At 55.6% G+C, this 23,568-nt stretch overlaps 10 protein-coding genes across 10 annotated transcripts; 5 read left to right on the top strand and 5 right to left on the bottom strand.

The window, feature by feature from the left end:
- Positions 1-34: 34 nt before the first annotated feature.
- P152DRAFT_450256 (uncharacterized protein) lies at positions 35-4,111 on the bottom strand (the record flags this gene model as incomplete). Its single annotated transcript, XM_033678160.1, has 1 exon — positions 35-4,111. One exon carries the CDS (start codon positions 4,109-4,111, stop codon positions 35-37), a length of 4,077 nt encoding a protein of 1,358 aa, XP_033533189.1.
- A 1,122-nt stretch (positions 4,112-5,233) lies between these two features.
- P152DRAFT_508100 (carbonic anhydrase) lies at positions 5,234-7,366 on the top strand (the record flags this gene model as incomplete). Its single annotated transcript, XM_033682569.1, has 3 exons — positions 5,234-5,237; positions 6,341-6,956; positions 7,007-7,366. 3 exons carry the CDS (start codon positions 5,234-5,236, stop codon positions 7,146-7,148), a joined length of 762 nt encoding a protein of 253 aa, XP_033533188.1. The 3' UTR covers positions 7,149-7,366.
- A 319-nt stretch (positions 7,367-7,685) lies between these two features.
- Positions 7,686-8,487, top strand: P152DRAFT_450254 (glycolipid transfer protein; the record flags this gene model as incomplete). Its single annotated transcript, XM_033678159.1, has 4 exons — positions 7,686-7,830; positions 7,896-7,954; positions 8,014-8,132; positions 8,190-8,487. The coding sequence occupies 4 exons, from the start codon at positions 7,686-7,688 to the stop codon at positions 8,485-8,487; spliced, it is 621 nt and encodes a 206-aa protein (XP_033533187.1).
- Positions 8,488-8,736: 249 nt separating this feature from the next.
- P152DRAFT_467163 (alpha/beta hydrolase) lies at positions 8,737-10,340 on the bottom strand (the record flags this gene model as incomplete). The annotated part of the gene is made up of 2 exons (XM_033680753.1): positions 8,737-10,125; positions 10,179-10,340. 2 exons carry the CDS (start codon positions 10,338-10,340, stop codon positions 8,737-8,739), a joined length of 1,551 nt encoding a protein of 516 aa, XP_033533186.1.
- Positions 10,341-10,864: 524 nt separating this feature from the next.
- P152DRAFT_459503 (LexA/Signal peptidase) lies at positions 10,865-12,335 on the top strand. The gene is made up of 2 exons (XM_033679690.1): positions 10,865-11,698; positions 11,746-12,335. The coding sequence occupies exons 1-2, from the start codon at positions 11,297-11,299 to the stop codon at positions 11,890-11,892; spliced, it is 549 nt and encodes a 182-aa protein (XP_033533185.1). The 5' UTR covers positions 10,865-11,296; the 3' UTR covers positions 11,893-12,335.
- Positions 12,336-12,342: 7 nt separating this feature from the next.
- P152DRAFT_459502 (uncharacterized protein) lies at positions 12,343-13,229 on the bottom strand. The gene is made up of 3 exons (XM_033679689.1): positions 13,097-13,229; positions 12,860-13,042; positions 12,343-12,806 (listed from the first exon to the last, which is right to left on the bottom strand). The coding sequence occupies exons 1-3, from the start codon at positions 13,183-13,185 to the stop codon at positions 12,728-12,730; spliced, it is 351 nt and encodes a 116-aa protein (XP_033533184.1). The 5' UTR covers positions 13,186-13,229; the 3' UTR covers positions 12,343-12,727.
- A 31-nt stretch (positions 13,230-13,260) lies between these two features.
- On the top strand, positions 13,261-15,175 carry P152DRAFT_489307 (ribonuclease III; the record flags this gene model as incomplete). Its single annotated transcript, XM_033682137.1, has 2 exons — positions 13,261-13,306; positions 13,400-15,175. The coding sequence occupies 2 exons, from the start codon at positions 13,261-13,263 to the stop codon at positions 14,758-14,760; spliced, it is 1,407 nt and encodes a 468-aa protein (XP_033533183.1). The 3' UTR covers positions 14,761-15,175.
- Positions 15,176-15,634: 459 nt separating this feature from the next.
- Positions 15,635-17,819, bottom strand: P152DRAFT_459500 (uncharacterized protein). The gene has a single exon (XM_033679688.1). The coding sequence runs from the start codon at positions 17,400-17,402 to the stop codon at positions 15,951-15,953; it is 1,452 nt and encodes a 483-aa protein (XP_033533182.1). The 5' UTR covers positions 17,403-17,819; the 3' UTR covers positions 15,635-15,950.
- A 1,311-nt stretch (positions 17,820-19,130) lies between these two features.
- P152DRAFT_399010 (uncharacterized protein) lies at positions 19,131-20,273 on the top strand (the record flags this gene model as incomplete). Its single annotated transcript, XM_033676497.1, has 1 exon — positions 19,131-20,273. The coding sequence occupies one exon, from the start codon at positions 19,131-19,133 to the stop codon at positions 20,271-20,273; it is 1,143 nt and encodes a 380-aa protein (XP_033533181.1).
- A 426-nt stretch (positions 20,274-20,699) lies between these two features.
- P152DRAFT_459498 (uncharacterized protein) lies at positions 20,700-22,604 on the bottom strand. The gene is made up of 2 exons (XM_033679687.1): positions 21,303-22,604; positions 20,700-21,247 (listed from the first exon to the last, which is right to left on the bottom strand). Exons 1-2 carry the CDS (start codon positions 22,282-22,284, stop codon positions 20,853-20,855), a joined length of 1,377 nt encoding a protein of 458 aa, XP_033533180.1. The 5' UTR covers positions 22,285-22,604; the 3' UTR covers positions 20,700-20,852.
- Positions 22,605-23,568: the final 964 nt, after the last annotated feature.

Below are 23,568 nucleotides of genomic sequence, written 5' to 3'. Positions count from 1 at the left end.
TGAAATCCAAAAGTCATCCCCACACTCATCCCCATCACCAACCCTCTGCCGCAGAATGAAACTCATCACTATCAAACCCATCCACCCCCACCTCTTTCTCCACCTCCTCCACCTCCTTCCCCCTTTCCTCACCCCCTTCCAACTCCACCCGTATCCTCCTCGGCTTCATCCCCGCCCACATCCTCTCCACCAACACTCTCGCCCGCCCCCCCTCCCGAAACGCCTTCATCCGCGCCAACTCCGTCCCTGCCATATACCACAGGAACTTCTCCCCCTGCCGCGCCAACCCGCCACTACCCGCCGCGCGGTGTAGTCCCGGTTTCCGCGGTGACCGGCGGTCCGGGTCCCGTGCCTCCCCCGAGATGACTGCGTACAGCGCGCTGGCTTTGAGGATGGCCCAGGAGGTCGGTATGCCGGGGGCGGCGGGGATGAGCCACTCGGCGATGGTCGGATGAGTGGGGTCATGTGGGAGGATGTCAGTGTACCGCACGTGGCAGTCCGCGATGCGCCGGTCGAGCTGGTCGAGGGAGGCGTTGGCGGAGGGGTCGCGGTCGGCGAGCTCCATGGCGTGACGGGAGGGGGCGGCCCAGTGGAGGGCGTAGAGGGTGCGGAGGGCGGAGAGAAGGGCGTCGAGTTCGGTGATGAGGGTGGTGCGGAGGACGGAGGACGGGTCGTGGGCGGCGCTGTGGGCGAGGTGGTGGTAGCGGGCGAGGAGGGTGGGGTCGGGGGCGGGGGAGGCGAGATGGGCGATGCGGGCGAAGGAGCGGCGGAGAATGGCCTGCACGCGGGGTTGGAGAACTTGGAAGTAGATGTGGTCGATGATGTGGCTTTTGTTATATCGAGGCTTGTCGGTGGACTTGCGCTTCTTGGATCGCAGTTGCTCCATGCTCTCCTGATACGCTGGCTTGGACAGCCCGGCCCGCTGCGCCTGGATCACCTGGGTGATATCCGGTTGCGAGCGGATATAGTCATGGAACGTGACCTGGTCGTAGAGATACCCGTTCTTGGCGGAGTCAATCAAGAGGTCGTGGAGATCAGCCAGCTTCTCGACCCCGGGATGTCGCAAGGAATTCGCGGCGTACGCCACCTTTCGGTGGTACAGCGTGGAGTACGCCAGCATGTTCCCCAAGATATCCTTCGAGCGAAATTTGATGCTTTCGTTGATATAGTCGCGGACGTCCGGGGTGCCGCCTTCCGGCGCGGGTTTAAGCACATCGCCCAGCGTCCGTCGATCCACTTCAACGCCGTAATCTCCTGTATTCGGCGATTTGGTGGGAGCGGGCGCATTGCGGAACGGGTCGACAATACTCTTCTCCCAGCAAATCCAGAAGGTGTCCCCGTCGTAGTCGCCTCCCTGCAACCGAGCGGCGAAGGGAAAGCATCCTCGGGTGGGGAACACGACGACGTCTTGCAGGTGCGCCAGCTCCATCTTGAACACCGCACGGACCTTCTGGATATCGGAGACACGCAGCGCCGGATTTCGCGCGACGAGCACTTCCTGATTGATGAACTGCGCGAGCCCGTCCCCGATGCTCTCGGAAAAACAGACGTGGATCTCGCCTGGACTCAGGGTGCCGCTGTGGTCCGCGATACCCTTGAGATTCACGCACTTCTCGCAGTCGATGCGCATGGTTTTCAACGTGTCTTCGAAATACGACTTGGCGATCCCCTGCATTAAATCGCCGAGGAGGCCAAGGTGGATATCGAATCCCGATTCCAGCAGCAGGATCGCCCGTTCGAGTTGGCCAAAGGGCATGCTTCCCTGATACAGCATGGGGCTGTCGGCTTCGCGGTGCATGTCCTCGAAATATGCGTGCCGCTTATGGATCCATTGCCGACACAGCTCGGGATTCTCCAGGCCATCGAGCAGCTCCTTCTCGTCTTCGTCCAGAGGGCGGGACACGATATCCTGCAAAACGCCCACCGGGACACCGCGGTTGACCAGGATTGGTAGAAAGTCCACGTAGATGGCGCCGGGAGCGGGTTTCTTGGTGTAGGAGTGTACCTCAAACGTCAGCCGATCAGGGTCGTAGTTCTTGTCGTCACTCAGGTCCTCAGAATGCGACTTGAACTTCAACTGGCTGTCGTTGATGCGGATCCATCTCTGCAGGTTATGCGGATCCGTGGTGTCTGACGGAGCACTCCTATACCACATCCCTTTCGCGCCGGCAATCCGCCCCTGAAACGCAGCAGGAAGTGGGCCCTCGGCGCCGAGAGTCAGCCAGATCTCCCTGGCTAGTCCGACTGACATGACTTGACAGCCATCATCCATAACGCGATCAGGGTCGAAATCGTAGGCAACACTCGAGCGTGGGAAGTCGGGGTCGTCGAACTCACACGCCTCCGGGTTCCCGTCCGCAAGCTTGTCTCGCGTGAACTTCACCTCGGATGGCTTCAATTTGACGCTCGGGTAGGTGGCGGAAAGGGCCAGATCCAGGCGTGCGAAACCTTTGCAATATGTCATCTGGGCGTTGCTTTGGAGAGGCATGAACCAGTCCAGCAACTCATGAATGGACACATCTTTGATCCGTGGACCCTGCGTCGCGAAAAGGACAATCCGCAGTCCGAAGTCGTCATCGCTTTTCATCTTGCGCGACTTGGCTCGAACCTTCTTCTCTTTGCAATAGAAGACTTCCCAGCTGCACCCGAGGAAGTGCTTGGGCTTGGCGGTCCATTCACGGAAACGGTCGAACAGGTGGGTTTCTTGGCCCCGGAGGAAGTCCGGAAGGTGGTTCCGCAAGGGAAACGACAAATGCAGGAACCGGTGGCTGCCGAACTTGCGGTGCAACCGATTGGACGTCTCCTCCACCGTGATCGGATTGAGGATGAGTTTGAAGATATTATAACGGTCCTTGTTATATTTCAACTCGGCCGTGTAGTACACATTCGGCGACTGCACGCGGCCGGCTTGCCATGCTTTCAACGAAGGGCGTGCAATCAACGGGAACTGCTTGACGGGACTCCAGAATGATTCGTAGTCATCAGCACATTGCACCTTGGGCCAGATGGTCTTTACCTTCCGGTCGGTATCGATTGATACTCGCGCACACTCGAAACGCTTAAAGAAGTCCAAGTGAAGGAGTTCGTTGAAGAAGTCAATATGGAGACCTTTGGAGGGGAAATCGCGGACAATAGACATCTCCGTCCGGCCATTCCCATCGCGGCGGGGGGGCTCGGGGACTTGCGGTTGGTCCTGTGAATTGTTTTCGCGAAAGACTAGCTCGAGTTGGCTGTCGGTGAACCCAGCAAGGGGGTCCGAACTGGAGGGGGGACAGCCAAAGTCTAGCCCTGGGTCTTCCTGTTGCAACGGCTCTTTGTAGAAGTCTTCATCCGGCTCAGTGGGTACAGTGGTGAAGGATGTGTTTCTAGATAGACGGTTGCTGTCAAAAACGGCGCCAAACGAGGCATTAGCAGAGGGTACAGTGGATCCAAAAGACCAGTTAAGCTGTGCAGCCGGTGGTAGCATGTTGCTAGGTGGTGCTCCGCTGGTGGACTGCGCCGTCGTATAGGGTACACTGGCCGAATCTCCATTGGAAATCCGCTTCTTCGGCGGAGGCAGTATTGGGGCCGCGAGGAATGGCGTCGCCGCATGACCCTCGCCAAACGAGGGGGTGCGACGTCGTTTGGGAATGGGCGTGCCCGCCTTCTGTAGTTTCTCCGCAAAAGACGATACCGGCGACATTTGCGGGGTGGATTCCGACCTTTTGCCTTTCCCGGCGGAACGACTAGTTTCTCGAAAGGTGTCCAGGGCGTCCAAGAAGCGGTCGAGTCGTGCATGCTGCGGCAGCGAGTCCCAGTGATCCTCATGAAGCTCGATGAATTCATCCCATGAATTATGGAAGAACAGGGCTAGGATCCCATCGAATGCTCGAATAGATGCGCCATGGTCGAAGGAATGGCTGGTCGGATCATCGAGCGAGGGACGCTCCTGGAATCCAAACATCCACCTCCGGTTGAGTTCCCGGATTGCACCATTGACCATATAATGAGAATGCTTATATTTGCTTGTGAGGGATCTCTTGCTCAACGGGGTGATATTTCCCGGCGTTTGATGTCCCGGGGAGTAAGTCCTGATCCCGGAAGGGGTGGAGAGTGAGTGTAGTTGGGGCATATCGGACCGATGCTGGTGCTGGAACCCAATGGAGCAGGACCTGATGGTTGGACCAATGCAATGGTGTCTTAGGAGAGCCCTAGGTAGCGTAGTGAAGGGTACCGATATTAGGGTGAAGGAAAGAAACAATGCCCAATATCGTTTGTAAGGCTGCTCAATCTAGGGAGTCCAGCCATGTAACCCAACTATATTTCTGTATTCGGTTTCTCTCCATGTGTAAGCTTTAGGTCCACGCCAATTGAGCTGTACCCGATGGTACACATATATTGTCCAGAGGACTTTCTAAGAGAAGTTCAACTTTGAAAAGAAGGAATTTGAAGCAAGAAACAAGCGATGCTCTCCATACACATAAACCAAAGCTCGACTTATCCAATTGACACCAAAGGGGCTGTTTATCGCCCACAGCCTGATCTCGATTCGCCAGCCGTATCGCAATGCTTAGCTCGCAGTGGTTGCACGGAATGAAGCTCCTTGACGAAGATGCCCAAGGCTGAGAAAATCGATGCCTCAGGGTCTTCGTCAAGGTAATTTAATTTGGATGCGAATGACGATGGCAGTTTAGAACCAAGAGGGGTGAGTTGGTGCATCAAAAGGCGATGGAAAGAGAAAGGAGGGGGTGCTTGGTAAGAGGGAACAATTGGATAGCGGCGGCAGTGTTTCTCACACTTTTGATTTGCTATTAGGGGGGTGGGGGCAGCGCGTTGGACAAGCGGGAGCAGCCTCACGGGGCCGTAAGAGATCCCGGCATCCCCCCGGTTGCTGGGACTAGTCGCTAAGCGTTGCTTTTTCGATGAAGACGCGACGCGACTGAGGATTGACGCATGGTCACGTTTAGTTCGGACTTAGAAATTGAGAGAAATACCTTACCTGACTCTGTCTAGTGTCTACGAGTCTCCTGGACCATCCGATGTTCTATTTCTTCAATGTGTTCAGACTTCAACAAGAAGCTGGAAGGATGAAGCTGGAAGGATGAAGGAGGCTGGATGCAGCCCAGCCTTGCCCTAGCTATCGAACAGTCATGCAAGTTGCAATGCCTTGGTCCGCAGCAGAAGAATCCACTTCATGATATCAGTTGCTCGCTGGAGGTTCTCTTCGTCAATCCAGTCGTCTCGATTCCGCACCATGCGTGGGAATACTGCCGTACCGTATGCAATTCGAGTCGGATATGCCCCAAACCTGCAGCCATCTGAGAATAGCACACGGTGGCGGGGCAGGATGGCTTGGATTCCGTTCCATGATAGGGCAGCCAAGCTCGGCGAACGTCTTGCGGGGGGGGGTGTCGTGTGTACAGCCCTGTGTAAATTGTCCAATATCCAGATCCGGGTCGGCCACGATTTCCAGGGACGCCCAGGCTTGGTCTTCAAATACCTGTCCGCAGCCGCCGACTCCGCAAGCAACCGACGTGTTGCAATCCTGAAGAGCGGACGGCTTGTCACCTGCCACCGGGAGCGCCGCGGTGTACTACCGGTTCGGAGAATACATCCTCACTCCTCAGTCAAGCACATCAAAAGAGAAAAGGAAGTGCATTTTCACTTCGCCCTCCAGCGTCGAACGATCGGCCCGTCTAGTGGTTACTGGTTTAGCGGAGGCAAGGTTGACTGCCCGAACGCACAACGTCTCTGTGATTTTCCAATTTCCACTGGATGAACCTGGCACTAATCATCGATTCCGCGATTTCATCCATCAGGTGTTGGATGTTGGCATACATGTACCGGCGTGGGAATCCGGCAGTGGTAAATCACTTGGCTGTGCAACTGTCCGCCCCCTCTAACTTGCGTGATTCGGATTCTTGTCATCTCCGAAACCCATTCTGCTCAGCGATGACGGGTTCGTTTGGTTGGTAAGTACATGGACTCAACCGAAGGAGGCTGTTATGGCTTTCTTCGATATATGAATGCCGGTAAGACAAGTGTCGGCCATGGAGCGCCTGAATATGAGAAGGCACTGATCTCGCCGTCACTTCCACGCTGCAACGGACTCTTAACATGTGAATCCTTTGTAACCCGGCCTGTTTTCTACTTGCAATTCTCACTTCGATATCTCGTTTCAAATTCAATCTGTCTGGATCTTTCGTTCTGTCTTACTCTAAACGAACCGTGTTTGTGATTCTGACATTCAGTCATGTGGTCTCGAGTAGCGTGAGTCATGAGACCATATTGGCACTGCTACAAGTCTTTCTAATACATGTACCTGTCTGTAGATTCATTCTGTGCTTTCTGGCCCTTCTAGAACCATCATCATGCTTGTTGGTGACTCCTCGAGCTCCCCGATCAGCTCGATCACTCCGATACCGCGATGAGAAAACATTTGAACCCAAGTTCACCTACAGCGGTGAGAAAGGCCCCGATCACTGGCACGAGCTGGGGAATGGCGAGAACTCGCTCTGCGCCTCCGGCACGCACCAGTCCCCCATCGACCTCCACGCCGCCAGTGCCCAACACGGCAGCCCGACCGCCCTCACGCTCCAGCTGCACCCTTACCCGAACGGCACCACCATGCACAACCTAGGCACCACCATCGAGATCCCCGCGCACGGCACCATGCGAGAAGGCAACCGGACCTACCATCTCGTGCAATTCCACTTCCACACGCCCTCCGAACACCACCTGTACGGCGAGTACTTCCCCGTCGAAGTGCACTTCGTCTTCCAGAACCCCGTCGATGCATCGCGGAGAGCGCTGGGATTCTTCGTCGAGCTGTGCGCCAGCCAGGGGTGCGGCGAGCCGCTGCTGGAGTCCATCTTCGGCGTCGTGGGGACCGTCGCTCGTCCGGGAATGGAGGCATCGACTGGTCCGCTGGACTTCTGTAGGCTGGTCGAGCACTTCAAGAGCAACAAAATCTATCGGTAGGTGTAGGGATGCGGGCCCCAGTCTATCACCACTGACCGCCATCCAGGTATTCCGGTTCTCTGACGACGCCGCCGTGCAGCGAGCCGATCGAATGGATCCTCAGCGCGGCCCCGGTAGCCATTGATGCGGAGAATTTCTTGTTGGCGAAGAAGGTCCTCGGGTTTAATGCTCGTCCCGTTCAGAACTGAAGTCCACCTCGAAGCATGCGCTGGAGTCGGGACTGCTTGTCATAGATATGGTTCGGTCGTGGTGTTCGGGACTGGGAATCAGCACAGGATCATATATAACTATTATATGTTTAATGAAGGGGGTTAGCAATAGAGGATATGACTCGGGTTTCGGGACCAATCCATGATAGGGTGGCGAAAATATCAATTTATATACAAAAAAAATGATTTGGAGCCCCCATGAATACTGCATTACATTCGCTACCAATGATGAACAATATCATGAGTTCAGGAACTTCCGGTCACCCCTGAAGCCTCCGCGATGGTTTGATGAATGATGCAGGGGGTGGAGCGACGGCGGGGAACCTCCTCAGTCCTCCTCCCACCAACATGAGACAACTCCTCCTCCTCGACCCCTCGATCCGATCGTCGCTTTGAGCTCCACACATCCTCCCTCTTACTCAACTCCCGATCCGCCACTTTAACAATCCTTCTCTCCATCACCCATCCCACTCCCCGTCCTTCGTTTCGTTCCTTTCGTCCTTTCGATCCCCAGCCATGGCGTCCCCCTACCCCCCCGGCGGCACCTTCTTCGACACGCTGAAGCGCAATTTCACCGCCGTGCCCATCGACGGCGCGCACGGCGACGCTGTTGCGACGTCTGAGTTTCTGGAGGCTGCGGAGAGTTTGACGACGTTATTCGGTGCGCATGACCCCCGAGTGGCGGAGCGGGGAGAGATCGATGAGAGCTGGCTGACGCGGGGGCAGACGTGCTCGGGTCAGTGACGTTCACGCCGGTGAAGAGCGATATGCTCGGGAACATCAAGGTAACGGGGTCCCTGTATACCGTATATCGCCACGAAGCTCACCCGCCTATCCGGCGTAGAAACTCCGCGACCGCCTCCTCGCATCGCCCAGCAACTCCCTCACCCTCCAAGACCTCGTCCTCAACGAGCTCAAGGAGAAGAAGAAGACCGCCACCGAAGGCCTCCTCTGGCTCAATCGGTACGTCTCCCTTCCCCCTCCAACCCTCATTAAGTATCAACCTAACCCCTCCTCCAGCGGCCTCGACTTCACCGCCCAATCCCTCCGCCGCAACCTCACCGTCCCCGCCGAGGAGCTCTCCGCCTCCTTCCGCGCCGCCTACGCCGACACCCTGAAGCCGCACCACAGCTTCCTGGTCAAGCCGATCTTCAGCGCCGCCATGGGCGCGTGTCCGTACCGGGCGGACTTCTACGCGAAGCTGGGGGATGACGCGGCGAGGGTGGATGCGTTATTAAGGGAGTGGTTGGACGCGCTGGAGCGGATCGTGGGGATTTTGACGGCGTTTTTAGGGAGGAAGGATGTGAATGTGAAGTAGGGGGTAGGGTCTTCGATTTTGAGCGGCGGGATATTTAGATCGCTGCGAAGGCGGGGGTGGTGCATTCTGTTGCGGAAGATATCACGGATAGAGGAGATCATTGCATCGTCTGCGATTCAGCGCGGTGATCCAGCTGCTTCTGGTAAATCACAATCGATGCGATTTGCGCGTGCGTTGAAGTATATATCTCTATTCAAAATTTAGTCACGGTGTGGTATCTAGGTCTAGATCCGATCCGATGCAAGCCCTTCACATCCTCGACCCCCCCTCGTTCAGCAGCCGCTGTCGCCGTTCCACGTCCCGCATCTCCTTGGTGACCATATCATTAAACTCCTCCGCCCCGTCCAAATACAAATGATGCCCCGCATTCTTTACAATCATCACCTTCGCATCCCCCTGATCGCGCTTCCTCTCCTCCGAGCTCTTCCCCTGCAGCGCCCGCTCTCGTGCCGCCTGCAGCTTGTCCTGCGCCGCAAACCCGCCACGCACGTCCATCCAGTCGTTATCCCCGTACATCAACACCACCGGGACGCCCTGCTCCCGCGACCCCCCCTCCTCCGCGTCGCCCGCCAGCGGCATCCGCCCGACCTGGTCGATCCGGCGAATCAGCGGGCTGCGCGCGAACGCGCCGGGTGCGAGCACGTAGGCCAGGGCATACTCGCCGCTGCCGCGCTGGCGGAACAGGCTGTAGGAGTAGTCGTGGAGGGCTAGGGCCTCGTCCTCAGGGAGGTGGGAGAAGCGGCGGGAGGTCCAGCCGGAGACGAGGCGCGGGCCGAGGGGACCGGCCCAGCGGACGACGCTGAAGGGAGAGATGTTGGCGTCCCAGAGGTAGGTGAGCCATTTGGGGATGGGGCGGCGGGGGGGTTGGGTGGGAGGGGAGGTGGCTTTCCGGGCGGGGGTACGGGCGCGGCTGGGGGGGTTGACGACCTCTTCTTGGTCTTGGGTGAACTCGCTGGCGAGGGCAGAATCGCCGGGTTCCGGGAGGTCGGCGGCGACGGCGTAGGGGTCCTCGGGGATGCCGACGGGGGAGGCGAGGATGAGCTTGTTGAGGCGGCCAGGGTATTTGATCGCGTAGGCCACCGCCATATAGCCGCCGAGACTGTGGCCCAGGAGCGTGAACTTGTCGATCTTCTTCTGGATCCGCCACTCCTCCAGCGCGTCGATGAACCAGCTCTCCGCCTCGCGGATCTTGTCTTCTTTGTCTTTGGCGTGGATGCGGAAGGGCGGTCGACTACTCCGGCCCATGCCGAGCATGTCCAACGCGTACAGCCGCCATCCGGGCGCGCGACTCAGCGCCTCGAAGTTCTTGTAGAAGAACCCGAGACCCGCGCCGTAGCCATGGAGGATGACCACGTTGTTCTCCACTTCCTCCCCGATGCGCTCCACGGAGAACTCGTTCAATGCGCGTTGCTTTCCGCTGAGCTTGACCAGCGTGGACTGCCATCGCCGGGGCCCAAAGGGATCATCGGCTGACACCACCGGCGTCGCTCGGTCGGATGCGTCCTCGGATATCGACGATGCGGCTGATTCGTCCGAGAGCGGCTCGGTGCCGGTGTGGGTATGCGTCGGAGGTTTCTGCAGATGCGGGATATAGGAAAGGACTCGATGTTCGGTGCGCGCGGGAGCCAAGCCTGTCCACTAGATTTTACTCAGTTTCTTGAAACCGCTATGGTGCTTCAGGAATTACCCACCCATTGATTGAAGCCCTCTTTGTAACCGAGGGGAAAGTATTGGTCGAACCGACTGGCTGGTCTTCCCGTCGGAGCCGAAGTTACCTCATTTACTCTTTGAGACGCCAACGGGCTCTGCTGTGATCGCCCCCTTCCCGACCCTTCTGCCTCTGCTGTGGTCATGATTGAATAGCTCGCACCGGATCCGTCCGACAACTGCGACGAAGACCGCGACGATGCGTCGTTGAAGTAACCTAGAGTAGCAACGGCTCCAACGAAGGCTCCTATGAGAGTTCGCGGATAACCCGATCGGGGAATAGCAGGACGACGCGGCAGAAAACCTGCCACTGTGTTGAGGGAGAACAGTTTGTGAGGCCGCAAGCTCATTTGCGAGCTGCGGCAAAGTTCGAGACACAGAGGGGTTTATGTAGAGATGATGGAGGCTGGGGACCGCGTATGAATGGCAGCGGTCCGGGTTTACAGGCGGAATGATCAAGTGTCCTCCGTTGATGTGGCCAGGCAAATTCTCACGATGCTGTAGGCTTCGTTGGACAGTCGTCACCGATCCAGCCGTCGACGTCGGCGGTCCGGACAGACTTTATCTCCGGGCTGATAGGCAGACGTGTAAGCGGCGCAGCAGATTGGTTGAGGTGGGTGGGAAACTAGAAGTATGCTGCTAATCACCAAAAGACACCCAAAAACAGAATTATACGAGCTGACGTGGAAAAGAGAAGAAAGTTGTAGAACTCATTATTTTGAATTGATATTCACACTCGGATGCTGGATGGGGAATGAGAGGAATGGTGATAAAAGATAAAATTGATCGCATGGCAATTCCATTGGACAATGGACACCCCCGGGATCATATCAGCCTTTATCGGAGCTCCCATCGCGGATCTGCGGTTCTAGCCAGTGTTCATCTATCCGTAATCCGTTCCCTGTTTCGTTGGCAACCAATTGATCCGTTTCATATCTCTCTCTTTTCCGGAATTTGAAGGTTGAATTGCTCGAAGGCCTGCGAGCATCCCCTTTGTTTTGTGCGAAGGGCAAGGGGTTGGGAATCTGCCATGCAGGGCTAGAGGTGACACTAGGCCATCAGGATCGAGGTTTTATATTGTCTATTGAGCCCGACCTCGAAGATGCAGACCCTCCGCCAATATGCCCGCTTCCCCTACCGCGCCGGCCTAGCCTTCGCCACGGGCATCCTGATCAATGAAAAACTCGCCAGCCCGCTCGCCATCGAGGGCAGCTCCATGCACCCGGCGCTGAGCCCCGACTACCACGCGACGGGCCGCAAAGACCGCGTCGTCTTCACCAAATGGGGCGCCGCGCACGATCTGAAGCGTGGCGACGTGATTGCGTTCTGGACGCCCCACGATCCGGAAAAGATCGGGGTCAAGCGAGTGGTGGCCGTGGCAGGCGATACGGTGGTTCCTAGGAGCGACAAATATCCGTTGCGGGAGGAGGTGGTTCCGTTTAATCATGTCTGGGTTGAGGGGGATAATGAGCGGGATACCAAGGATAGTAATGACTACGGACCCGTGCGTATATCTATGTCCCCGATGTGCGAGATGCTAATGCGCCCCAGATATCGAAAGCCTTGATTCATGGGAAGGCGTCGTACATCGTTTGGCCGTTTGTTCGATTTGGTCCGGTTGAGAGTATCCATGCCAAGTCGCAGTCGAAGATCCGAGAAACTCCAACGGCAATGGTTGTGCCGGAAGAGTACTTATGAGTTAGTCGCCTTGACGCTGTCCGCGATGATCGTCGTACTGCGATTGGATGGCGCTCCTGTCCTAAGACGATCGAAGGGAACATCGTAGGAGGACTACTGGGAACCTCCATGGCGAAGTCAGGCGGACAAATCCGTCTAACATATGAGAGTGACTTCATGGGCTCTACGAGATGGGGTCTGCGCCGCGAGGTCTACCACCTGAACTTCGACCTTAGAAAGTTGTTTATCCAGGTCCAGCACCGAACCCTAGCCGTCGTCCCAAAGAATATGACAAGCAGACGAGAAGCCTGCCTCAAGAGCGGGCATCTGCTGCGTACCTATTTAGGTCTCAAGTCGGTGCCGCGTAGTAGGACGATCGACCAACGTCTAACTTCAGCGGCGCGTCATTGATTGTAAATAGCAACTAGACATGTACAGAACCAATCAATAAATATCATTCCTACACAATAGTTCAGTTGTATACATGGCATGGTACATGAAGGTAGCTATTGAAGAAAATTAGCGATTCCATCTGGTCATGCCGGGGGAGCTGATTATTATCTCGCTGTGAACACATCACGGCACATCACAGTCCCAATTGGATTCAACAGGCCCATTTAGAATCAGTATGCTGCATACGGCCGTCCTTCGAATTGTTGGCGGGTACTGGCTATCTCGAGTCCGCTTGATCTATTCCTCCATCCACATCGTGGCATGTCCGGGCCTGCAACAACGAAGATATATATTCACAGAACCCTTGGTCTTCGGGGTCTAATAGTACACCAGTTCGGACGCATCGTCACAAGATGCTGGTCGCGCCATGATCTCCAAAACAATGCTTTCATATCCCTCAACTCTATCGGCTGTCCGCGGCCTCCTTCTGCTCCTTGTGTAGTTTCGTTTTCTTCTCGTGTTCGATAATCTGCTTGCTCCAGCTAGACGACGCATGTTAGCCGGTGCTCCAACGCTCCTCTTGCGCATCTCTTACTATCTGCTCGGATAAAACCGATCCGGGTCGGGCATTTTGTAGCGCACTTCTCGCTCGGCGCTGAGTTTCCAGGTGAAGGCGATGATGATGGAGCTGACGGCGAGGACGATGGCCGTGTTGGCCTTCCAGTTGGCAGGCTGGGAGTACCATCCACCGGTAGGGGACCAGACGTGTTTGGGATATCTGTCAATGGATCAGCAATGGTGTACGGAGGACATGAATCGATGGTCGACATACCTGATCATTCCATGATGACCCCCGCCAATGTTGTTGGCATGTGGATGGGCGCTCGCCGGAGCATGTGGCTTTGGATCACTTCCTCCCATTGTGAAAGGACCCGGAAATAATCGGTATAAGGAGAGAGGTGTTGGGAATTGCTCGCAAAGATAGCTTCAATTGCGATGATAGTGGACTTCCTTGACGTTGGAGTTGAGCCGCCGAGCAATCGTATGCGACTAAACCGCTTTGGGACATTCTCTCTTCTCGACTTTTCGACGTCGAACTTTCCAAACATTCAACCACTTCACTGATTCTTTCTAGCCCACGTTCTCGGAATCTCGTTCTCTATTGCTTCCCGGCCGCTGACAGGATATAGAGCAGATGGTGTTGGCCCTCCCGATTTGTTCATGAAGCCCATCCGGTTACGAACGCAGGTTCCTCTATACCTGCGTTCTCCGTCACGAGCGCATCCTCACTTCCTTCGATCCCACCCCCCAACACCTTTCTCCCTCCCTCAATGCCGTAGATACTCGGCATACGCTGCGCAGGAAAGTGCCAGCAATCCCCATCCGTCCTTCGAGGATGGACAACCGATAGACCGTCCCCGGACGCGGCGTTGGAAGGACGAGGAACTCCCGTCACCACTGGTCCAGCGCTCGCTGTCCTCTCCGAAACTGTCCGCCCTCCACGCCCGACTCTCTCTCCCCTCCCGCTTCCCCATCCAAACCCTCGCCCGCGCCCTCGTCACCCCCTCCGCCGATCCGAACCCGCAGTTCAACAACGCCGCCCTCGAAACCCTCGGCTCCGACCTCCTCGGATACTACACCTCCGAATACCTCCTCTGCCACTATCCGCGGATACCCATCGCGATCCTATTCGCCGCGCAGTCCGCGTATGTTGGATCGACCGCCCTCGCGACGATCGCCAAGGAATGGGGTGTGGAGACCGCCGCGCATCCCGGCGGTGAGGTCGACCCGGGGCTCTTGCAGCACTTGAAGCTCGCCTCGGGCGAGGAGGTCGCGTCGCCGGAGGAAGCTTGGGGCAATCGGAGGCGGACGCTGAGTTCGCGAGTGCTATACGACGACCAGTTCGGCGACCTCCATAAAGGGGTGACAACCCCTTTCTCGAACACGAACTTCAAGTTCCCCAAAGACGTGCCAAGAGAAACGATATCAAATGCGGAAGACCACGCGACTGGCGCCGAGGCCGAACCTGTTGGTATACCTGTCGAGGACGCCTACAAATCGTTCGTCAGGGCACTCATCGGTGCTCTGTACCTCCACTGCGGTCCCATCGCCACCAAGCGCTTCTTCCAAGCGCACTTCCTCTCGCGAAGACTCGACGTCGCGTCCCTCTTCCAGTTCCGGCACCCACAACGGGAACTGGCGATTCTCTGCGGCCGAGAAGGCTTCGAAGCGCCGGTGGCGAGACTCATCTCGGAGACCGGTCGACTGAGCCGGCATCCGGTGTACGTGGTGGGCGTGTACTCCGGGAAAGACAAGTTGGGAGAAGCGGCTGGGGCGAGTCTTATGGAGGCACGAGTACGAGCGGCGGCGGCAGCGCTTAAGTCGTGGTATCTTTACAGCCCGCTGGAAGTCACGCTGCCGAGTGAAACGGAACATGCCGGAGAAGGCTTTAAATGGTCACCGAACATGGTGGACTATGGTGAAGTGTTTGTCTAGAATTACCATGCAGTTCGTCTCGCTCCGCTCCCGCTTCATGGAGAGTCGTGGGGGAGGTCAAGTTCGCTCCGGGTCTTGTCGATACCCGCATGTACGCATACAGTGGCGCAGGCGTTTTCCCCAGAGCCCATTGAAACCATCATCTGTATAATATTTGACGGAAACGGCCAGGTCAATGATTGGAGGGATGGCACAGAGTTGTACCATAGCATGCACGGATCTTTTCAACTCTTGTCTAATACCATATCCTCATCCAATATCAGTCTCCTGAGCTATCTTTCCGCCACGCAGCCATTAATATTGTTGTCCCTCAAGGTAATCCACCCTTCGGATTGCAGGAATTATGTCTGCTGGTCTGTAGCAGATGCTGCGAAATCTGACACCTCTTCATTCAACTCTCCGCGCGTCGTCGCATAGCGTCGTCGCAGAGCGCCGTTCGTATTGTCAGCTTTAACATGGCATGGTACATACAGTCGGTTGAGGAAGAGTAACTGCTACAAGTAAGTACTATGTAGGTGCTACCCTCTTTCTTTCGCGTACATTTGAACCCTTATTCCTATCAGGCCCAAGACTTGAATAACCTGATAGATCATTTCACCTTACATCCAAATCCCGGTGGATACCTAAACTTTATCCATCCCACGCCGATCCCGAAAACCCGCATTCCTGGAGCCGACAATGCACCTGATCACACTTTGTTTCAGCATTATTTCAAGCCAGCACCGTTGTTTCATGCAGCCTTACGTTTCAGAGTCCTTAATTTTCTGCCGTGATGTTACAGGAGCGCCGGGCCGCCGATCGTGTGCAATATATGGACTAGATCATGTGGGGCCAATAGATGGAGCCTCATTCATGGAATCATGGCTGATCGGATCGTTAATATTTCTCCCCTAAATACCGGCAGAAGGAACCGGAATGGGGATAGGCAACTAAAACTAATACTTAGTTCCCAAGGCATGATGGGACCGTATTCACAACTTCGAAATGGAACCTCACATGGCTCGGCACCCTCATCACTGGTGGACAGACATATCCCTTGATCGTGACGGCATAGGCTAAAGCTATCGATAAAAATGCATTGCTTCGGCTAGAACTACACCAGTATACAATCCAAACGCCAAACGTAAATGCAAATCCATTACTTTAGGATTCGTCTATACAAGTTAGCCCTTTTGTCCCCCACTCCGAGTCTACCGTTTATTCTCCTCCTCCAGCGTCGACGTATATATCCACCGCGCAAACTTGACGCTCGGCTCGTCGAACATCCGCGTGACGACCTCCGCCAGCCAGAGCGTCAGCGGCAGCAGAACCAGATGACACGGCCAGAAGTCCGTCTCCAGCCCTAACGGCCCGATGCGCGGGATCGGGAACGCGTTGACCCATTTGGGCGTGTGCAGCATGTTGTCCTCCCGATACCATCCCACGGCGGCGTACATCCGGTCGCCGACGATCCAGAGCACCGGGCCGTGGACGAGGTATAACGCGAACGAGATGCGGCCCAGGTACAGGTTGAAGCGCGTCTCGAAGAAGCGGCGGAGCAGAGGGATGCGCGGGATGCAGGAGACCATGAACACGGCGGCCCAGAAGAGGTAGAACCATTTGTAGTCGAAGATCGCCTGCGGTTTCAGGAAGGAGAGGTAGTACCAGCCGGGCGACTTGGCGAGGTTTCTCGTGTCCTGGTCGATGGACGGGACGCCGCCGAGGTACATGGCCACGATGAAGAAGCCGTAGAAAATGTATTGCTTCGACGCTTCAAAGGCTTTGAAGAAGTGCGGAAGGTTGTCGTTCATGGCAAGGGTGTCGATTTCGGCGAGGAGCATGCCGGCGAGGAACATGGAATAATGGGCGCCGTCGACGATGTACATGAAATACACGATCATGCCGATAGTGAGGAGCAATCGCGCGTTCCGCGTCCCCCTGGAGAACGCCAGCAGGCAGGTGTAGATGATGACGGACCCTTTGAACTCGACGGGGATCGACCAGGTGTGGAAATTGTACGTGAACCACGGCTCGCCGCTCGTGCGGTAGACGAAGCTGAAGTTCTTGAACTCGGCATACCATTCCCACAGCTCCGCGCCGATGGTGTCCTTCTTCTTGGCGATCACGCCCAGGCCGAAGGTGTGGAACCAGAAGACGTAGAGGATCGTGGTGGCGATGAGCGGGATGTACAGGCGGATCCAGCGGCGGAACAGCGCCGAAGCGAGGTTGTCGCCGAGCTTGACGTGGTCGCCAGCTTGGATCAGGGCGACGGGTTTGGCGGACAGGACGTAGCCGGAAATCACGAAGAAGATCGAGACGGCGAAATGTCCGCCGGAGAAGAAGTTCCGGACGAAGGGGAGCGCGACAAAGTAATGTTTGCCCATGTAGCCGTAGCCATTCTCGAAGACTCCGCTGGCGATGCCGCGCGCCCAGAGGTTGTGATGGTGCCAGTAGACGATGAACGCGGCAAACCCTCGCAGACCATCTAGATATGCGGTCCGTCCTAACTTGTTGTTATGACCATTGCCATTGGGGTGGACCGTAAAGGACGGTCGTGCCAAATGGAGCAACCATTTGAATAATCGAGAGGGAGCGGAGCGGGCTAGGTCTGGATTGAGATCCCCCAAGTATCCTTTCTCCAGTATACCGTCTTGGGCAGGCATCCAGGAGGTATTCGCACGGAACGGAGTCGAAAGACGGTTCAGTGATCATTCATCGGTGTCGATGGAGCTCGACATGTACAGACCCTCCAAAAAATCACGAAAAGAATGGCATAGAAGTGAAGGAGAGAGAATTTCCAACTTGAACTCCTGAAGTCAAAGGTCCGACGAAGACAGATGGCCGCAAACACTCGGCGATAGCCACGGTGTGGGCTGAGAATTATCTGACACCCCAGGGAATTCGAGACATACCTTAGGTGTTAGCACGCTTAGGCCGTTAGCAGTTAGCACCGATGGATTAATGCGTCACGGACGTCTAACTTCAATGGCATGCTTCAGATTCAGCATTCCGCATGAGAAAATCGGGGCGATTCACAAATGGGGGAGTTCGGTGCTGGGGCATCCGGGCGAAGGGCAGGCTTTGGCACCGTCTGTCTATAGTCGGCGGCACTCTGTCGCTGTGCCTTAATACTAATAGGTGGCTTTTCACATGGTATGGTGCGAAATTGTAATTAATCTACTGGAGGCGACGCCTTCACCGAGGCCGGCTGGTAGTCTTCACCAATGGGGAACCGGTGTTGACCCCCTTTTCCCCGCGCCGTTGCTGATATGAAGGGATAGTAAGGGACGTGAACGGGGATGATCCTCGCTTCCCCTGAATTCGCCTCAAGAAGCCCACTTTTTCCCTTGCCTAACATCTGAAAGGCGCGAAGTAGCCAGTCGTAGGGAGCACACAAGTACAAATGTCCTGTACTGCGTACAGCTGTCCGAAGACGCTGTAACCCCCTACTCACAGTTCCCCTAGGGCGAGTCCAGGCTCTAGGGGGCTCCCGTAGGAACCGGGAAACTGTCCAACCACGCTATCAACCTGGGCTTCCAGAACAATTGCGTCTTAATTGCACCGGCCGGGTCACCCGCTCATCCTTATTGATGCCCGACCAATGTTTCTGTTACGCGGGATAGTGTACACCCCATTCGTCAAGTGGTACCCTTCGCCAGGAGTAACAACCACTACTCCTCCAACAACAGCTGCTATTCAATGGCCCCTGATCGGTTTGGCCGTTGACTTGATTCCCGTGGGATTGGTTCACGCTCACATCGCAATTCCAACGTCCAAACCTTTTGCACGACACAAATATCGATCAAGGACCTTAGCACTCAGGGATGCAACAGGGATACCAGCCGTACCCTTTAACACCAATCGCCGAATCGAGTCCTGATCCACGCGCTATCTCTTTGCCGTCATGAATCTAAATGCTTCACTCACCACTGGCCATGCGGATCCCAACCGCAAGCGTTAGATCGGAAATCCGTTCGCCGACTAGACCCCCCGACCAGCATCGTCCGTATCGGCCCCGGTCCGTGGCAACAAAAATCACGAATGTAACTGTGCAAGCGTGCATCGGGTTCTTCACCGAACCCTCCATCGCGCCCATTCTCCATTCCTCCATGCGTAGAAATTAATTTCCCTCCCTGTGGCCTCGGCGCTCCTTGCAAGGTTTCATACTAACTCCCTAATCGCCATCCACATATATCCCCGCCTGGGGTGCCCAGCATTTTGTCGTTTGCGAAGTTGCGCGTCCCGATCTCGAAAAAAGTGTTACGATCCTTCCCAACGTTTGGACTCTCCCTTCGTTGATTTCGTCGCCTGTTTCTCCTATGACTCCATGGTCTTTTCACTCGTTTAATTCCGGAGAGCTGATGCGGTTCTCAAATCTTTCCGAGAAGAAAATGCACGCGCCGGTGCAGCATTTCGGGAGTTACTTCCCGTTTCGCTCTCGCAATCGGATACCTGTCCTTATCGCGTGCATCATCCTCTCGATTTTCTTGTTAAACACGGGGAACCTGGGCCGCTTCGCCTATCGGTCCTCAGTCACAGGCGGGCATTTTCCAAGGAAAATATGGCAGTCCTGGAAAGTTGACCCTCTCAACTTTGAGGAGAGGGACCTGAACCTCGCCCGGTCGTGGGTTGGGAAGAATCCGAGGTATCGATACGAAGTCTTGACCGACCAGAATGATATGCAATATGTCGAGACTTACTTTGGCCCCGAGGGCTTCAATCGACCGGATATCGTCTACGTCTACCGCCACCTCACCGCGAAAATCATCAAAGCCGACCTCCTCCGCTACCTGATTATGTACGCCGAAGGAGGCGTCTGGACCGACATCGACGTGGAGGCTCTCAAGCCGCTGGACTTCTTCATTCCCGAGCGCTACAACGAGAAGTCCATCGACATGATCGTCGGAGTCGAGATCGACGAACCTGAATTCTCCAACCACACCATCCTTGGGCCGAAATCCCAGTCGTTCTGCCAGTGGACGTTCATCTGCAAACCCAAGCTTCCGGTGATGCTACAGCTGATCAACAACATCATCATCTGGCTGGACGGCGTGGCCCGCGAGCAAAACAAGCCCATCTCCGACATCGAGCTGGACTTTGACCAGGTCATCAGTGGCACCGGCCCGTCCGCGTTTACCAACGTGATCTTGGCGGAGATGTCAAAAAGGGAAGGCCATGAGGTCAATTGGCACACCTTCACCAACCTGCGGGAATCGAAGTCCGTGGGCGGAATCCTCGTTCTAACCGTCGAGGCCTTCGCCGCCGGCCAAGGCCATTCCGATTCCGGCAATCACGATGGCAAGATCGCACTGGTCAAGCACCATTATCACGCGTCGGGCTGGCCGTCGAACCACCACCGGTACAGCCATCCGATGTTCGGCGAAGTGGAAGCCTGTAACTGGAATATGGAGTGCGTGCAGAAATGGGACGCGGACCTCGCGGAGTTCGAGGCCCTATCGGAGGAGGAGCAGCAGAAGCGGATCGCCGTCAAGGAAGCCGAGGACGCTGCGCGAGCGGCGCAGGAGGGGGGTTGAAAGCGGAACCACGACATGACTTGCATTCAAATGGAACGGGGCGTACGGTGCAAAGACTTCGATTCTTGTTGAAACGACAGTTTGACACATAATATCCCTTTGGATGAATCCGTTGCGCTGGGAATTTGTGTCTCGGCACGTTCGACGGGGTCCGTTTGTACCAATATTAGAGGGACCGCGGGGTCTGTCTTTCTGATATATGGATACTGGATAGGCAGCTTTGACTTGGCTTCGGTGCTTACAGGCTTCGACACGGATTGTAAATTAACGATAGACGCGATTAGCGAAATACAAGCGAATAGTTTTTACTTTGTCGGAGGTCCAGACTTGATTGTTGGTGGTGGGCTGGAGTGTCGCCAGGGAAATTCATCTGACTCATCCAGGGCTCAGACTCTTAACAAAAGCATGTTGGCTAAACGGACAATTGTGAGTTCACGCATATTCATATATTATATGATCTTGTTAATCAATGCCACTAGGATGAAATGGCCTAGCAGTAGGTCGTCTGGACTACAGGACAACTGCTTTGATCGTCCTGGCACGAATCATGCTGTGTGACGGGATCCGCAGAGCCTCAAATCAGCTTGATACAACGTGAGCTCCTTGTACCACCTCCATTTCGCCAAACACTCTCGGCGACTGCACGGCCTGTCCATCGTCATTCGTTAACTGAAGGAGACGCGGAAAGACCGCCAACCCATCCACCGCTCCATCCCATTGAAACCGCCAGCTGGACGGTTGGCCGAAGAGTATGAATCCGAAGCGAGCGCCCCCGCGCATGATTTCCTCCAAGTTCCGCTCTCGCTCATCCGTCAGATTCGCCGCGAACGGCTGAAGGACGAGCTCGGCCTCCCCCAGCGCCCGGCGAATGCTAGGATTGCGCGTGTCGTCATCGACGATGACGTTCGGGTCATACCGCGACTGCAGGAGCACGCCGGAGATGGCTTTCCACTTACTGAACAGGGCCATTTGGACTATTTCCACGTTAGCGGTTACGTTGCATACGAGCGCGGGATCACGACGACGGACCTGGACTAGACTGCGCGGCTATGGCGGGGAGGCAGCCCGCGATTTCTGGTGGGAGTAAGGACACCTTCGCGTCCGCTTCGGGCGTCGCCCGGGAGAGGACTAGGCAGCCGATATACGTCCGAAGCGCATGCGGTCTCGTGCTCGGGTCCAGCAGCAGCGCTCGTAAAGTCGATGCCGGGATCTTTGTGATATTCGATATGCCGTGGAGAGCAGCGGTCCCGATCATGTCGTCGTCGACTTCGGCGGTGTGGTAATAGGCCTGGACATGGTTCACAATGCGGTCCCGAAGGTTGCCGAATTCGCCAAAGATCACGTCGTCGGCTGCCGGTTGGGGGAGATGGGTTTCGACGACGGAAACAGTGGGGGTTTTGGACGCTCCGTTAAGGTGCCCGTCCTTCTCTTCAGGAATGTCGGAGTAGCGAACTTTGCTACCGTAGCCACTTCCTTTCTTGGATCGTCCTCGGACGCAGGCGAAGAACAAGATCAGGCTCGCGATCACGGCTCCGGCGACGGCAGATCCAACGGCGATGCCCGCTACCGGACCGGGGGCGAGTCCACTTCTGCTAACATTTATCGGTGACCCACTGGCCAGGGCAGCCGATGGGAGAGCGCTGGTCACGCTGGCAGAGCTGGGAGATTCAGTAGATAAGCTTCTGGCCGCTGTCGATGATGGGATGGCGGAAGATATGCAGAGTGGCATCGCGGGATCGCCATTCGACTTCGTGCCGCTTGGGCAGCTGCAAAACTCCCGCGCGGATGCTCTATCTTCAGACCAGCTGCCCCGTTGGCATTCACAAACGGCGCTGGGAGATCCAAGACCCAGGCAGTCCGAAGGGATGGATTCAGACAGTGATCCAGCGCCAGAACCAGAGCCATCGTTCGGATCCGTGCCGAGGTCACTCGATCGAGGGTCCGACTCCTCGGCCAGCGCACCTGTAGGATTAGTAGCCACGCTCCCTGAACCCTCCTCTGGAAAAGACATCGTGAATTCGTTATGGGATTGAACAAAAGAAAGATGCGAACATAACCCGACTTCTTGCTCTTAAAATTATTGGAAATACGACATGCTACCCTCTAAAGCGAATTCCCCGAGCCAAATCATATATCATGGGCGAGCTGAGCTGACGGAGGCGCAGCCTCGTATGCAGGATGCACGATGTGCGGTCACCCCAGTCTATTGGAACGTCCATATAAAGATCGACCGTCAATTCGCAAGGTTGAATCCTTCGGCTCCCTAGTGATGACTTGATACGTAATTGATTGTACCCAAATGCGGCAGTCAGGATGCGATCATGCTGGTAGCGGTCCTGGTCAACTTGATGCGGAGACGAGACCATGTATAAAATATGGGAATGGTTAAGTCGAGGTACTATCCTAGCCGCGATCCTCGAGCAAGGCTGCACTAGTGGTGAACAGGGCCGGAAGGCTGAATCACCCATGGAGTACGGAATAACCTTGTATGATCTCCGCCTCGCCAAAACCACCTGCGTTGTGTTTCGTTTCTAACGTCGTGCAATACTTTTTAGAATGCATGGCGTAATTCTCATGCCGAAATATACTAAATTAGGTGCACCGGCGCATTTCGATATTCAACTGGAAACAGGTATTCTCCTTTCTCTTGAACATATCACAGTTCGCAGATCTCGTTGCTGATCAATAAGACTGCCCCTTTCCTGTGCTCTCATCGCAGCCACGCTAGCGTCCAACTCAAGGCTTACCATAACAGTTCTTCATCGATCGCATGCATCTCAGATTTCAGTCTCTTGACCATTTGCTCATCGTCAGAATCGCCCAGTAATCGATGATCTGCGTCGAAGAGCTGGGAGTCAAATTCTACTTTCCTTCTTCCAGATCACACGCCTTTTCCCAGGCTACGGACGAGTGCTTTCCGTCTGCAAGAAAGTCTTCCACTTCACGGATTGAGTCTTCCAAATCCTGGTCTGCTCTCTGTCTTGCGGCATGAACCCGTGCCTGTCTATGAAGTAGGCGATCAACTTCTTCTCCGCATGGCAAGCACAATCCTGCCCCGGCTTGCCCTGGCCCCAACCCGGATATGGCGCATCTTGGAGCTTATGGCCAATCGTGGAAGCGATATAAGAGACGTGCTCAGTCCAGTGTGTCCCAGTATTGTTGTTTAGAGGCAGAGCATCGGCACCCCAGCCACTAGTTGCCGATATACGAGCAAATTGATCCCTACCGTCTAGAACGGCGCCAGTTTTGGTAATTCATGGCACGCGGTAGCTGCCAACGGGTCCATAAAGCGTAA

Source organism: Eremomyces bilateralis, assembly GCF_010015585.1.
Source record: "Eremomyces bilateralis CBS 781.70 unplaced genomic scaffold P152scaffold_13, whole genome shotgun sequence".
Classification (NCBI taxonomy): Eukaryota; Fungi; Ascomycota; class Dothideomycetes; order Eremomycetales; family Eremomycetaceae; genus Eremomyces; species Eremomyces bilateralis.
Note: the sequence above shows the minus strand (reverse complement) of the source record. Positions and strands in the feature narration are given on the sequence as shown.

Coding starts and splice junctions, on each gene's coding strand:
- P152DRAFT_459503 (XM_033679690.1), top strand. CDS start 11,297: ATGCAGACCCTCCGCCAATATGCCCGCTTCCCCTACCGCGCCGGCCTA. Junction 11,699..11,745: donor ATAGTAATGACTACGGACCC/GTGCGTATATCT, acceptor AATGCGCCCCAG/ATATCGAAAGCCTTGATTCA.
- P152DRAFT_459502 (XM_033679689.1), bottom strand. CDS start 13,185: ATGGGAGGAAGTGATCCAAAGCCACATGCTCCGGCGAGCGCCCATCCA. Junction 13,043..13,096: donor GGTCATCATGGAATGATCAG/GTATGTCGACCA, acceptor ATCCATTGACAG/ATATCCCAAACACGTCTGGT. Junction 12,807..12,859: donor CGGTTTTATCCGAGCAGATA/GTAAGAGATGCG, acceptor TGCGTCGTCTAG/CTGGAGCAAGCAGATTATCG.
- P152DRAFT_459500 (XM_033679688.1), bottom strand. CDS start 17,402: ATGCCTGCCCAAGACGGTATACTGGAGAAAGGATACTTGGGGGATCTC.
- P152DRAFT_459498 (XM_033679687.1), bottom strand. CDS start 22,284: ATGTCTTTTCCAGAGGAGGGTTCAGGGAGCGTGGCTACTAATCCTACA. Junction 21,248..21,302: donor AGCCGCGCAGTCTAGTCCAG/GTCCGTCGTCGT, acceptor ACGTGGAAATAG/TCCAAATGGCCCTGTTCAGT.